Genomic DNA, 14,677 nt, shown 5'->3' on the forward strand with positions numbered 1-14,677 from the left:
CCATGTGTGTCCTTTTTGTTCTGCTCCACAGAGAGTGTACGGTATCTGAGCATGGTTCTCCTCAAGACGACAAATCAAGCCATAAATATCTTTCACACCATAAGACAACAGCTGAACAAACTTCCTTTTGTGTGTGTGTGTGTGTGTGTGTGTGTGTGTGTGTGTGTGTGTGTGTGTGTGTGTGTGTGTGTGTGTGTGTGTGTGTGTGTGTGTGTGTGTGTGTGTGTGTGTGTGTGTGTGTGTGTGTGTGTTGCAAGGTTCAAGAAAATCATTTTTGCCAATTCGGAAAATTGTTTATTATTCAATGCTTGAGTTAAAGTACACTGCATTTTTATACATTGTTTATCAAACAAATTAGGATTTACAAATTCGGAATCAAAATCACACTGCTGGCAAAAAAGTAGAATAAAGGTTTCCTGGTAGATGCCTCAGCAATTTTAATAAGTTGTATATGGTGTGTGGCTTTTGTTTGATAGACTATATATGAAAAGACTGGTATTGTAAAGCAAATCTGAACAAATTACGTGTTTTCAGGGTGACCTGAATCCAGTATTAAAAGAATCCTGTCATTGAAATGAAGTTTGTTACTTTGAATGGTAGATCGGTCTATTGTGTATTCTTCATTATAAAAGACATTGTAACAAACAGCTGTGCTCATGCATGTGATTTCCATGACTTAGCCTAAAAAAAAAAAGGCCTTTTTCTGTTCAATGTGAGGCACCGTGTGTAGTTTGATGCTTATGCCATCATAACAAGAAAAAACAAAGATGAAGAGTAGGTTTGACAGTATATGAGGCTGTGATAAAGACTGGAATACGTGTGTGTACATGTGAGTGAGAGCTCACTTCCTTGTTGTATATGAAGAGATTTTGACTGAGATTTTTTATTTTACGATCAGTCCCTGGCACACTGCTAAAATGTGTCGGAGGGAAACAGAAAACAGAAGCAGACAGTTTGTAAAAGTGAAGTGAAATGAAGTGTCTTGTTGGTCAATGCAGGGGCATTGGTCAGTCTCTGAAGAGCAGGCATTGCTAGCTGACCGGCAAACTTTCACTTGTCCTCTTGTCTCGAATGGAGCGCAGCATGTCAGACACCAGCTCCTCCAGCCCGAAGGCTGGGGCCCATCCCCAGTCCCTCCTGGCATTAGAGTCATCGAATCTCACAGGCCAGCTGTCTGCTGCAGGGCGGCACACAAGAATACCACATCAGTTCCATCAACTCGGTTTTTCCAATGTTTAAGGTGTGCTTGTTAACTTTACAACGTTCCAAAATAACCCGAAGGAACCAACAGGATCGGATAGAAACACTACATTGGATCCCAGTCTTGGTTTGTTATTGTCATGTGAATGATATAAACTGGAAAATTGGAATTTCATAACTTGGTAACTATCCGAGTCAGCGGCTGCATAACACACCACTGAAAGGCATTCCAATGGTTAAGGTGAGGCAGTTTAACTTCCCTGGAGGCAGAATTGGTTTTGGGACATTCAGCTTGACTGTGATTTCTCCATAGTTTCTATGCTGATGACACTGCACCAAATATTTCCACATCAACTCATAGCCATGATTATTCCTAATGTCTGAAACCTAGCGACTGAGGCAGTGAATGCTAAGAATATGTATCCCAGTCATACCGATGGTCTGGCGGACAGTGTCAGGATTGTAGGTGACCTTCAGGTGAGGGAGGTGCTTGCGTATTTCTTGAGCCACTTCCTCCGGGGTGAAGCTCATAGCAGCTATGTTGTAGGTACGCAGTGACAGCTGGCACTCAGGAGCCTGCATGAACTCTATTGTAGCTCTGTGGCAGTCGGAGATGTGCATCATGGGAAGGCGGGTGTCAGGTCGCAGGTAGCACTCGTGGTGGCCCGTGCTGAGAGCGTCGTGGAAGATTTGCACTGCATAGTCTGCGGAGACAGGGCTGGCTAGGAGTGTGTTGTCCAGGAAGCTTATATATTAACAAGTAGAGATGTAAGGAAAAACGATACCTGTTGTTCCGCCACCAGGGGCAGTGTTCACTGATATCACACCAGGGTAACGAAGGCAGCGGAAGTCCAGGCCGTATTTGTGGTGGAGGTACTTACGAAAAGGAGGAAAACAATGTCGAGGTCGGTAATATGATTTTGTCACCATACGTATCCATGTAAAAACAACAGTGACTTAAGGTTCGTACCTCCCCCATCAGCTCTCCGTGGACTTTAGACACTCCGTAGATGGTTCGGGGTCTTTGAACACAGAGGTCGGGGGCCGGATCCCGTGGAGAAGAGGGGCCGAAGGCTCCAATGGTGCTGGGAACAAAGAGGCGCAGGCAGTTCTCCAGAGCCAAGTCCAGCACATTGTGGAGGCCTGGACAGACAGGAGACGATCAGAGAGGGAGACTCTGCTCATTGAAACCGTCTTTACAATGAAAGCAGACCTGTGATGTTGATCTTTCGTGCCAAAGCGACGTTTGCCTCCCCTACGGCGCTCAGCAAGGCGCTGTAGTGGACCAACCAGGTGATGCGATTGTTTACAATCAGCTCTCGTAGGAGTTTGTAATCCAGCACGTCAGCATACACAAATGGGCCTGAAGGGAAATGAGAGTTGGAATCACTTTATTGAGATGTCATTTTCTGCAAAGTGTAATTTTACACCGGAAGAAAGGAACTGAGTCAGGTGTTTACCACTGTTGAAAACATGCGGTGGCGGCTTCTTGATGTCTGAAAGAATTACGTTCTCTCTTCCATATTGTTTCCTAAACATTAATTGTAAAGTCACGACATGTTAGATATTGAATCTTTTGTTTCAAGAACCTCTAAACGAATCTCACCTCAGCATTTGCGCGAGGCCAACACCCAACTGCCCGAGACCACCTGCACGGAGACAAAGTTTTAGCCAAAAGCAGATCACAAACACGTTAGTAGATCGGTGGAAATAAAATCCTCTTTTCATTGTATGGCGCTTCAGCTGAAAAAAATAAAAGAAGCTTTTTTGTTTGTCCCAACGCTTTATCCTCAGACAATAAACGACAGCAGGCTATTCTTCTCGCCACAGTCCCTCACCACCGCTTTCATGTGACTAGTACGGTCTGTGTGCACACCTATTGTTATACTCCAGCCACCAGAACACAGTGAAAACAACACACACGTCTGTAGTATTTCACTTGTGGTGTTGATGCAATTGTGGCGTGAAACTCCCATGTTCATTATATTTATATCCAAGGATGAGCTTGAAAACTAATAGTATCTACAAGTGTCAGCAACAGTAAAGCGAGAGCTACACTGTGAAAATTCAGCGTTTAAGCAATTTTCCCCTCAGTGAACAAATTGAAATATTGTTATATATCTGGCCTGTGATGAGGACGCGGGGGTTCTCCTGATAAGGCGGCGAGCTGCAGGTCTCACGGCTGTTCCACCTGCTTGTCTGCCCCGGAGAGGAGCTGAAGGTGCGACCAGGCCTGACCCGAGCCCTGCCGAGACAGCCTCGACATAACCGGCTCAGCACGGCCAGAGTACCTGGCGTCATGTTCAGTTCCAGTCCTTTAAAACGTGAAGCTGAGAACAAAAACACCAGTAGAATCACATTGAACTTCTACAACAACAAATGTGGTTGTACAGGAATATGCAATCTAAATTCTACATTACCTGTGGACTGACAAACGCAGCAGGTTCAACTCAGCAAATCCAGAACTTTTCCTCCAAACTGTGTTAGGAAATAAATCCCAATAAGGCAGCATTTAAGTGTCAGAAGGAAACGATGACCATCCCATTTGGTCCCTGATGCCGTAAGCAGTAGATAAATACACGGGTGTAGAACGTCATGCTGGGCTATGTGGTTCTTTGTGTCATAACTGGGACTGGTGGAAGTGACAGAACAGGACTACAGTGTCCGGCCTGCTCCATGTGTAAAAACATGCTGACTTGCTGCGTGCAGGATTTCTATTGTGTAGAGTGTTTAGCTGAGCTTAACAGGACTGGGAGGCGTGTCTGTTATACAGCCTTCTACTTCTTTAACAAAAAAAAAAAGTACTTTATTCAGTATTGCGTCTGCATTTTCAGGCTCAGCTGAAATTGAAGTTGTGATCTTGCAATCTTTTCTGGTGTCAACTCATCACAATGTCTGGGGGCTCTGGGGATTATTGACACAATGGGTCTTAACTGTGACCGAAACACAATGTCGGATTATATGTTCAAGAGATTGTCTTTCTGTGTGACTTCCAACTTTTAAAAGTTCTTATTCCAATATGTTATTTAACATGAGAACAAAGTCTCATGAGCTTGAAATGAGAAATGATGTTTACTTTTCTTGGAAAGCCGATAATCCTGTAGTGTGTGCCGTCCTTTAGGTGTATCAAAGAGTCCCAAACACGTAACCGGTTATGAGCCAAACTGAAGTCGATCAGTTTGACTCTGAGCGGTTGTTGAACATGATCGAACATCATAACATTATCGGGCTTAAGGTCGGCTTGAACGAGCCCAAAGCCCCGAAGGAAATAAAGAGCTTGGCCCAGCTGAAACGAAACACGGAATAAGACTAACATTTATCTGCATGTCCCAAACTCAAAGAACTGAAAACACACATGAATCGATCATCAATAAACCTGCTGCAACGACTCTAAAATAAAAACTTTGAGTAAACTAACGCATGAAAACGATACAAAGTGGCCCATAAAGAAGGACGAGAACGGGCATTTGGTGCAAACCTTCGCCAACGCCACCTTGCAATGTTGAGGGTTAAATCATGATGTTCTGTTGAGTCCTTTGAGTTCTTTTGTGTTACCTTGTATTACCTGAACACACTGTTGGAGCAAGCTGGCACTTTACGCAATTTTTGAGAATTTATTTGGAAACGGTCAGCTGTTAACGTCTCAAAAAGTTTGGGAGGATGACAAATCATCCTAGAAGATTCCATGCAATTTGGGTTAATAGATTCGGCAAAAAGTTGGTCAAATACATACATACATGCATACATACCTACATACATAGAATTGACAGAATTTTAGTCTAGTATACGAGTATAGAGAAAATCCCGAGCTGAAATCGACAAGACAACACTTCAGTGGTAAGAAATACAACTTCCAGAAAAATGAGAATTCGTTTCTTCTCCCTTATTAACATGCAGTTGTAGCAGTAATAGCTCAAACCAATGCAGAACCTGCAGGGGAATCATTTGTAGCTGGTGAAACATTTTTAAAAAAAATTTAATCTTAGTACAAATAACGTGGTCTTAAAAAATGTAAAATTTTTTGACGTTTTACCAAATATACTATCATGGACAAAAACATCCTGGGGTTAATTTGTCCTCATTTATTTAACATTAATAGGAAAGATATTTACAAAATATTTAAAGATGCATTCATACATGCTGGGAAATCAGCATTAATAACTTTTAGAGCATTTTTAAATGTATGAATATTTCTTATTATATATTGTTAGGTTTGAACAGTGTAATTAATTATTCAATCTTTCACTAGCACTCACTGAATCTTCTTTTCAGACTGTTTATATCTGTTTTGTGCAGATGGAAGGATGATGATTCATAATTGTTTGTAACAAATAGCGTTTTATATTTCCAGGTACTATTGAAGTACCACTCAGTTTTAAAAAAAAAACATGAATGACCTCCGTTTTAAACATAGTATTTCTTTAATGGAATGTAAAAAAAAAAAAATGAAAATACTGTCCATAAACACACAAGGCACTGGTTATGCTGGATTCTGCAGAAATGGAAACACAATTACAGTTGACCTGGCTGCAACAGTCTCTCTTTTTTTACTTAACACTTGCAATTGCTTGAATGACTTAAAAGTCTATTAAATGTTCTTTTAAAGCCAGGTGAATATGTAGATACCTGGCAATGTGTGCGCATGTTGGAAGATCCACATCAATGCGAACGTCCCAGTCAAGTGCAGAAATGCACACTCAATTGGATATAGAAATATTGAAATAACAACTATCAGTCTTTTCCTAAGTGAGACGAATCCTGACCACACTGTTCATACACAAACAAAATAATGTGATATTCTTTAAAAAAAAATAAAAATAAAATAAAGAGCTACCCATTAGACAATAACACATATTCCACGTTTTCCAGACCTCAATAATCTGCTTTCTAAAGGACTCTAGTTCACGGTTTCATCCGTTATGCCTTCAACATACACATCTCTGGTTTGGAGCTCTTAAAATTACTGATATGAACAATAATGAAGTCAATCACAATGTAAACTTTTCCTGACAGAGTCCAGCAGATAAACAAATAAATAATCAGGGTTCGTACAAGTTTAAGTTAAACGATGGAGACAGAACAAAAAGACGTTCAACACAAAAGTCCGTTGGAGGAAGTAACACACGCTCCTCAGAACAAGGACGTCGCTGACCACGAGGGGGCACTGTAGGACAACAATATCCCACTGATACAAGAATTTCCATAGCAATTCTTTCAGGCTATGTACACTAGTCCTTAAATATTCTTCAGGGATTTCCTTCCAGAAAATATCAGCTGGGTGACCTATCAACAAAATTATTCAGATTCTGATCCTGTGGTAACATCCCGCCTTGAAAAGATTGACATCATCTGATCGCCAGCCTCCCCCACTCAATGACCATGTTCCTTATTTCCTGCTGAGCCTCTTCCAGATGACGGATCTGTGGCGTCCACCTCAGGAAAAAGCCTGGCGATCAAACGCCAACAACGCGTCAAAACTTCAATAAAGTCCGACAGACACGTATATAATGACTTCAGTGGAGGCTACAACTCTACTGAAGCTGTTCAGATGTGAAATGATAGGAAGTAGATAGCTCACCTCTCCAGAACTGTAGGGACTGAGGGTGGACCGAGGGCCAGATAGCGAGCTCAGTGGGCTCATACAGCGGGTTACTGTAGTAATCTGTTTCTTCACTTTTCAATAAGGCCTGGAATAAGCAGTGAGTCTTGGTCTTCACTCCCAGAGCACACCTATACAGTGAGGGATGCATTAAACAGCATTTGTGACTCGTTTCAAAGCAAGCTTGGGAGGATCTTTATATGACAGACGCTATCAATCTGAAACCCGTGAACACTAATTGAGCTGACCTTTCCCGGTCGTTGTTGCACAGAAAGGTGCCGTAGTTGGACGCGTAAGCTTCGGTGGCCAGCCTCAGGAGCAGCGCCTCAGAGAAACCCAGCGCCAACGGGAACTGGCGCCACACCTGCCACACACAGTCCAGCAGCAGCAAGAAGAGCGGAGCCTCCTGCTGGAGACGCGTGTGGGAGAAGGCTGAGTGAGCACATCTCTGCTGGAACGGGTGTCCCGCCTGCAAAGACGATGGGGAAAAAAACAACACCCTGTTCACGTGTATGCTCGTACAGCACACAGTAATAGTAGTAGTAGTTATTGCCCTAATTTTAAAACACAAATGCTGGTTACATGTTAATTACTTTATTGTAGTTATCTGTGCTTTTGTGACTTTGGCAGTGTCACAATGACACACTATGGCATGAAACACAGAGTAAAAAAGACCATTAATTTTCTTGTTCTGCCATTTATAATTACATTTTGAAAGGTATGTTGAATAAGCTAATGAAATGGAAGTCTGTTTATGTTTAAGATCATTTTAAAAATTCAACCAACATGCATGTATTTACAAGTAACAGTTGTCTTTAGAATTCAGAAGCATTTTCAAATAAATACTTGATCAATATGCAAATTTACGCTCACCTTATTGTTTCAAAGTTTGATCAGATCAACTGCTCCCTGCGCCTTAAAGTTCTGACTATGCAATTTTTCTCTCAAAAAATGTGATTGAATATACTGTATGTCACCTCGCTTCATGTGGCAATTTTGCCTACCTTTGCCATCTTGAATGATGAAAGATGGACTATGTGGATATCAGATGGCCTTTAGTATCGACCACTGTTCAAAGCACCCAACTGCAGAGGAAACTCAAAAAAATGATGGCATTTCCTGTCATGGGCGAGCTGTGGAGCAATATCCTTTCTGCAAGAGATTTGGTCATAACTAAATATGTGCTCAACAGTTTGGCCTTCAGCCACACTGAATATCTCAGATTCTTTTCACACATATAAGCTGCCTTTTAATTTCTTTTAATTTGTTACGAATTTAAAAACAGACATAAAATTCACTGATATATCGCTTTGAGGAATCTGGACTGTGTTTGTAGGAGACACACACACACACACACACACACACACACACACACACACACACACACACACACACACACACACACACATACACACACACACACACACACACACACACACACACACCGAGTCACAATAAACTTTTGAAATGTGGGACTTTTCAGCTGAGTCCCTTTCACTTTCCTTCTCTTCGTGGTTATCAGACATGGTGGGAGGTTTCTGTAATGATTCTTGCCCACTTTAAGGCGGTGTTGTAATTTGGTGGAAGGACCAGGACCTTCTCACTCTGAGGTGACAGTTATAACCAGTACACAACTCTGTGGTACTTAACTCCACCGTACAAAATACTTTGTGCATCCCTCAACCCTCTGTTGTACGCCATATGAGGCAAATCCACATTTTACAGTAAAAAACCACAGTAAAATACAACTTTTGTTTTCCAATATCTGATTCTGCTATAACAATTGGAACAAAAAGTTCATTAAGGGTAGGTGTTTGTCCTCACATATCAAAAACACATCTTTATCAGATGTGTTTAAATATTGTGATAATGTTAATAATTAGTCATTTCATTTGTGGATTTGTTTTAAAGTCTGTCGTTCATGGAAAACAGATCTCCTTATACATCAAGCAAAAGTAACAGCTGTAACGAAGCTCAATGAGAATATTTATTTAGTAAGTATTTTCCAGCTGATGTCTGATGCTGCAGGCACTTTACCACTGACTGGTCTCTATGTACAGAACATCACATTATCCATCGCATTCACCCGTTCATACACAACAATGCTGACGGCTGACTTACAAGGTGATCGCACCCTGTTGGGAGCCAACTGGTCTTCAATGTCTCACCCCAAGACATGTAGACACCCTTTATAGTAAAATTGTATGAGTATATCCAAGCCACCAGTCTATCATACAGAGTAGTTCACTATTAAGAAAATACTGCCAAATTTAATTAATAGTTGACTTTAGATATTCAATAATCCAATCAATGTCTGCTGTCTTAATAATGCATTAGTATATGTCATCTTTGGTGTAGAGATGTGCAAAAGTTCATAGCTGTTTATCCAATGTGGGCACCAGAATGTTGATGACTGGATTAGAAATAAATGGATGTTGCTTATAGAGAAGATTTCACTAATAGCATCTCTTTTACTGCAATTTTAAAGGTTTCAAACCTTAACCCCAACCTAGCTGTTTCTCCCCTCTTTTCAAACATAGACTTCAGTCCTCACCTGAACCCATTCCCTCTCCAGCAGAGTCAGGAAGCCCTCCAGTGTCCGACAATGTGGGTCCATGATGATCTGAGCCAAAGTGCTGATGAGCAAAGAGCAATCTGTCCCCTCGGAGCCATGGACCAGGACTGAATGACCATCCCTTTGATGAAGAGAGTGGACATATTGTCATCTGGTTTCTTCACGTGTACAAAGAGAACTCACAAACACAGCAACCAGCTATACCTCTCCACACATTCAGCCAGCAGCCCGGCAGTTGACAGAGCCGTCTGGACGTGAGACAGCCACTTGGAGTTTTCCAGCTTACTGAGCCAGCGGTCCATGTTGTTAGACTCATTGCCACAAGCCTCCACCAGTTTTATCAGACTCTCCTGGAGGGCTTTGCCCCTGTGCACATATATGATGAAAACTCGATGAGAATAGTGACAAAGATCCGCCTCTACTCCCGTTGCATAGTTTTTAACTCACCTCTCCATCTGCCTGTGCAATCTCTTCCAGCAGCTGTAGCTGGATTTGGATTCGAACCCTCCGCCGGTCATCCGAGCCTGTTGAGCCTGCTGACTGGAGCGGGTATCAATGATGTAGCCCTTGTCTGAGCCTCCAATCACGGCCTGGAGGAGAAGCTCGTCCTCTCTGCAGCGCTTTCTGTTGGCTCCAGGTAACGGCTGACTGCTGCGCATGATCACCTGAAAGGTTTTTGTTCCTCAGTTAGAGATGTTAGTGATAAACCTGGAGGCCAGAGGTGGACAATGAAACAGCTCACCATGCCGTTCTTCCTGTGGTAGTAACAAAGAACGGGGAAGCGGCCCCCCTGTCTGAATTTGGCCACCTTCTTCAGCGTGTCATCGCCGATGCAGTTTGGCACAATGACTGCTGGAGGGTAGGAGGGACACACCGAGTAGTCTCTGTTCACGCTGCTCAGCCTCCAGCCATTATGCTGCGAACAGCGGACAGAGAAAGTAAAGTACAGTCAGAAGTGAAGAATAGTTTTCAGATATTCCATTATGGTTTTAGGTGAAGGAATACTAAAATTACAGTGGGTTGGGTTCATCTATTTGGTTTGAAAGCTCACTGCAAATACTGTATGGCAGTCACTACTTGGGGGAATGTGTCTTTTTGATTTCTTAGGGAAAGACAAAAAGCCAGAGAATGTTAACAAATTCTGAATACATGTTGACTGAGTAGCTTTAATAAGCAGCCATATGTTAAAAACAATAAACTACTGACTTAACTAAATATTCACACAAAACCCCACAAAATATAAGGGACATTAGTTTTTTTATTCAATATTAATTCAGTTCAAATACTAAAACCTCAATATAGCCCGCAACAGCATGACCTTCATCCAATTATTTCTTTCTTTCTTTTTCTTTTCTTTACTTTTTAAAAGAAATGCTTGTCCAAATTGAACGAAGAAACAGAACTTCAACAAAGGAGAATTAGATATTTTACAGGATTCATTTATAATAATGTCAGTACAGACAGGTCTTCATCTTAAGTAAAAGTATCAATAATTGTCTAAAGGAAAAGCCCACAGCTAATCTGATTTAATGCCATTAGCTATTTTCCTGAAACAATGGCTTCAGCGAGACACGAAAATGTAGCCAAACCGATTTCTTCTGGATGAAACTGAGTCACTCGGCAGGCCTGACCTGAATGTACAGAGACCCTACAGTTGTGGACATTGTGTGCCCATGAACAATGCAGTTCGCCACAGCAACACACTCGTCTCAGAGGAAGATGTCCATGTGTCAACACACAAATTCAAGCTGTGTGCAGCACATTCTGGAGTCAGTGGAAAACAAATGAAACCAAAGCAACGGGGATATCCTGAATGTCGACCCCTACTTTCACCCTCCCTGGCATTTTCCTGCCGTGCGGTTACTGGACCAGATTTGGAGAAGGTTGCCTGCGATGCTTTTGTGTCTACGGGTTTTTTTTTTTTTTTTTGTTACACTATATTCTTTTACAGCAGAGACACATTTTGTAGGTTCCTTACAAGGCACTTCATTTGACTGTAGTGTTTTTCAGGAGAGGAGAGACCCCACTGGTCCTGCAGGTTGAGATAGGAAGGTCTGTAAAAGAAGGGGTACATCTCGCACACACAGTCCAGACTGGACAGGGTCTGGAGAGGGACAAAAGAGACAAGAAGGCAGTGATTTGAGGGACAATGGCAGAAAAATGCAACCAACATCTCATCCCTCCTTGGTGTGTGTGGACATCTTAGAAGATAAATATACCTCAATGGAGTGTGCAATGTTCAGACACTGTTCCATTCCTGGGATGTCAAGTTGGAGAACACGCAGATCTTTGCACTTGATGGTAATCGTCCCTGACGATCCTGCCATCCTATTCACATATACATAAACACATACATATGATTTCTATACAAAACAATGAAAACAATACCCGAGGGGTTTTGGATCGAGCGATGCAGGAGGCTTGACTGGCAACAGAACAGGAAGGCCAAACCCAAGCATCTGGGTTATGTGTGTGTGTGTGTGTGTGTGTGTGTGTGTGTGTGTGTGTGTGTGTGTGTGTGTGTGTGTGTGTGTGTGTGTGTGTGTGTGTGTGTGTGTGTGTGTTTCTGCGTGGTCCTATATTTCTCTATTTGTGGGGTCTGAAACTTGATAACACACTACACTTGTGAGGCCCTAAACATCAAAGCTCCACAATTCAATGATTCTGTGGTTTTAGAGCTGAGATCACAGTTTATTTTAGGGTCAGAGTTAAATACTGCAGCGCTGATGGTGATGATGAGGGGCCAGAAAATACTATAAGTCCAAAGTAAGGCTCCAAAAAGACAGTGTTGCAAGTTTGTTTATGTGTTTGTGTGGCAAGCCACAAATGCATGTGTCTACAGTGCAAAACATAACAAGAGGTTTTAGCAGAAGCTCACAAAAATTCTGTTACAAGCAAGCAACACACAATGTGACACACAGTTGCTGTAATCCTAATGGCAGGTTTCCTTCTTGGGCAGCAAACACTTAAGCCAACACCGACAAAGTCCAACCTTTCACTGAGGCCTGCATTAGAGAAGAAGCCAGAATGGCCCCAAAGGTTTTCCACACTGGTTCAAAAGATGTGAGGCTGTAGTTAGACAATTGATCATGCACTGATTGTAGTTTAGTACTTTTTGACCAGAAGTTGTTGGCATCTTCGTATCAAATCACTGACATCCAAACATTTATTAAATATTGGCTTTGATATTTCTTTAGGCAATCAAACACATGAAGTAAAGTTCAAACTGATCTGCTTTAATTGTTAATGCAATTGAGAGAATGAACAGTCCAGTGATTTGTTTCTATTAAAAATCAAATAGGCTGAGATAAAACGACTAAATTTTAGGTTTAATCATACATCAGTTGCCTTTGTTTCCTCCCTCACCTTTTCTCAATGGCATCGATGTTCCTGAGGAGCAGTAGGAGCTGCCGTGATGCTCCCTCCTCCCTGTCCGAGAATAGCAGGTGGTGTCCGGTGATGCACAGTGTGCCTCTACCCGGCGGCTGCAGCGGCTGCCGGAGCAACACGTCCTCCACATTGGCGGTCTTGATGTGCTCGGAAAACTCCATGAACAACCTCGAACCTTCTCCCTTCGAATCCTTCAAACTGAAATCACTTCTCTGTTTCGACTGAATGAGAAAATGAAAGCTCGCGCTCTCTCTCTGTCGCTCTCCAGTGCGCGCACCGTTTGGACGCGCGGCACTTTCACTTGCGCTTTGTTTGTTTGACGATAAGGCGCCTATAAATAGACGAGGTTTTGTGTTTTTCTCAGCATTGCTGTTAGTTTATGTGGCTACACCTCTTTTCACTCAGGGGCCTGCTGAACACTGAGGCTGCTCTGCAAATGGAAAATGTGTCGCTCGAGGCCACAAAAGACGGAAGTGCACGTTTCCTGAGAAGCACAGACTGAGATGTGTCACATACATACTACTTGTAAAACAGTTCTTCACACACCGGCTCAAGCCACCACCTGCAACGAGGGGATTGACCACTAGATGGCGCTATAGGCTCAAAGCTGGGAAACATCCACATCAGGGGATCAACTGATCGTTCTGAGGGTCACAGAAATGTCCAATTTGTAACCAGTTGGGAAGGCACTTTTTCCAAATTGCGTTAAAATTATGAATTGTTTGTCTCTAGTTTTTGTATCTGATATGTTTTGCTTGAAATAACCTAAACAATTCAAGAAGCAATTCTACATGAAACCTTGCGCCATTGTGCTTGACATGACCATCATACCACATACTGCATCAGAAGATGTGACCGCTGGTTCCCATATCTGGTTCAAACCACGACCTTCACCAGAATCACTGACTGCAAGGTGTTACGGTGACCAAAGGGTGTGGTCGTTCCTTCACACATATTAAGCTTGGATAGACTCCAGTGTATTTGAGACCATAAGCTGGTTAGAGGAAAGATAAACAGAACTGGTCAAATTGTAATTTTGTAATTCAACTCATTTTGGTTCAGGGGCCACATGTGGAAAAAAAAAAAATTGAGTGAGCTGCATGAACATTTAGTGCAGAATTCTGTAGTTCAGATTAGTGGTGTTTTCCTTTTTTACATGGAGATCAGTGCATTTTAAGTCTTTGCACTCTGGAGGAAAGTGCAAAGACTCACAGTGCCTCTTTTGTGTGAATGAGCAGGCAAATCACAGTTTATAGTTTTCTCTTGAGAACATCGTTGTAGGTCAGGACTGCATTAGTGTTGGTTGAAGCAATACATAAGGACTAATTAAGTTCATAAGATTCAAAATCTTTGGGGAGTTTATAGACTATACATATTAAATTTGATATAGTTTAACAAATACACAATCATCATGCACTGCAAATCATTTGGTACTTGACAAGATTTACAATTGTATGTTTTAGACATGATAGATGATTTGGCTTGTCGTAAAAGTTATTTCATATCTGGAGTCCTTGATTTTACAGTATAAACTTATATCTAGATTTAAACATCTTATTTCAAGATTTCTTCTCAAGTAAAATTTATTTGCTGTATGGACGGATACTTTCACCAGTTTTCAGTAAATTCCTTTTCAAATTTAGTGTTTATATCTTATATTTGGCATACCCTTTTCTGCAATGTGAATGAAAATACTTAAGGAACTGGGCTATACTCCGAATTATATTTTTTAATGGCAGATTACTTAATCCACATTATAGTTCAAGTAAACCAAAAAGATATTAGTCACATCAACTGAAAAGCAAAGAAAAATGAAAGAATGTTAAGAGTAAACACAAAACATTTAAGTAAGTAGAACTTTGATACTGAATCAATTTTATATTTGCAGTACATAATCAGTTTACTTACAGTAC

The 14,677-nt window shown here is 41.6% G+C and overlaps 2 protein-coding genes across 3 annotated transcripts; both read right to left on the reverse strand.

Moving 5' to 3' along the window:
* Window positions 1-282: 282 nt before the first annotated feature.
* tdh2 (L-threonine dehydrogenase 2) lies at window positions 283-3,501 on the reverse strand (the record flags this gene model as incomplete). Its single annotated transcript, XM_080479861.1, has 6 exons — window positions 283-1,177; window positions 1,635-1,904; window positions 1,986-2,076; window positions 2,171-2,343; window positions 2,414-2,563; window positions 3,327-3,501. The coding sequence occupies 6 exons, from the start codon at window positions 3,499-3,501 to the stop codon at window positions 1,032-1,034; spliced, it is 1,005 nt and encodes a 334-aa protein (XP_080335987.1). The 3' UTR covers window positions 283-1,031.
* A 2,098-nt stretch (window positions 3,502-5,599) lies between these two features.
* LOC308120345 (myotubularin-related protein 9-like) lies at window positions 5,600-13,046 on the reverse strand. Of its 2 annotated transcripts, XM_080480900.1 has the most exons (11): window positions 12,741-13,046; window positions 12,367-12,423; window positions 11,594-11,702; window positions 11,353-11,478; window positions 10,117-10,290; window positions 9,822-10,039; window positions 9,579-9,740; window positions 9,354-9,495; window positions 7,048-7,268; window positions 6,779-6,930; window positions 5,600-6,646 (listed from the first exon to the last, which is right to left on the reverse strand). In XM_080480900.1, exons 1-11 carry the CDS (start codon window positions 12,923-12,925, stop codon window positions 6,546-6,548), a joined length of 1,647 nt encoding a protein of 548 aa, XP_080337026.1. In that variant the 5' UTR covers window positions 12,926-13,046; the 3' UTR covers window positions 5,600-6,545. The 2 variants fall into 2 exon arrangements, with proteins under 2 accessions (XP_080337026.1, XP_080337027.1); XM_080480901.1 differs by lacking the exon at window positions 12,367-12,423.
* Window positions 13,047-14,677: the final 1,631 nt, after the last annotated feature.

Source organism: Lipophrys pholis (assembly GCF_963383615.2).
Source record: "Lipophrys pholis genome assembly, chromosome: 14".
Lineage (NCBI taxonomy): Eukaryota > Metazoa > Chordata > Actinopteri > Blenniiformes > Blenniidae > Lipophrys > Lipophrys pholis.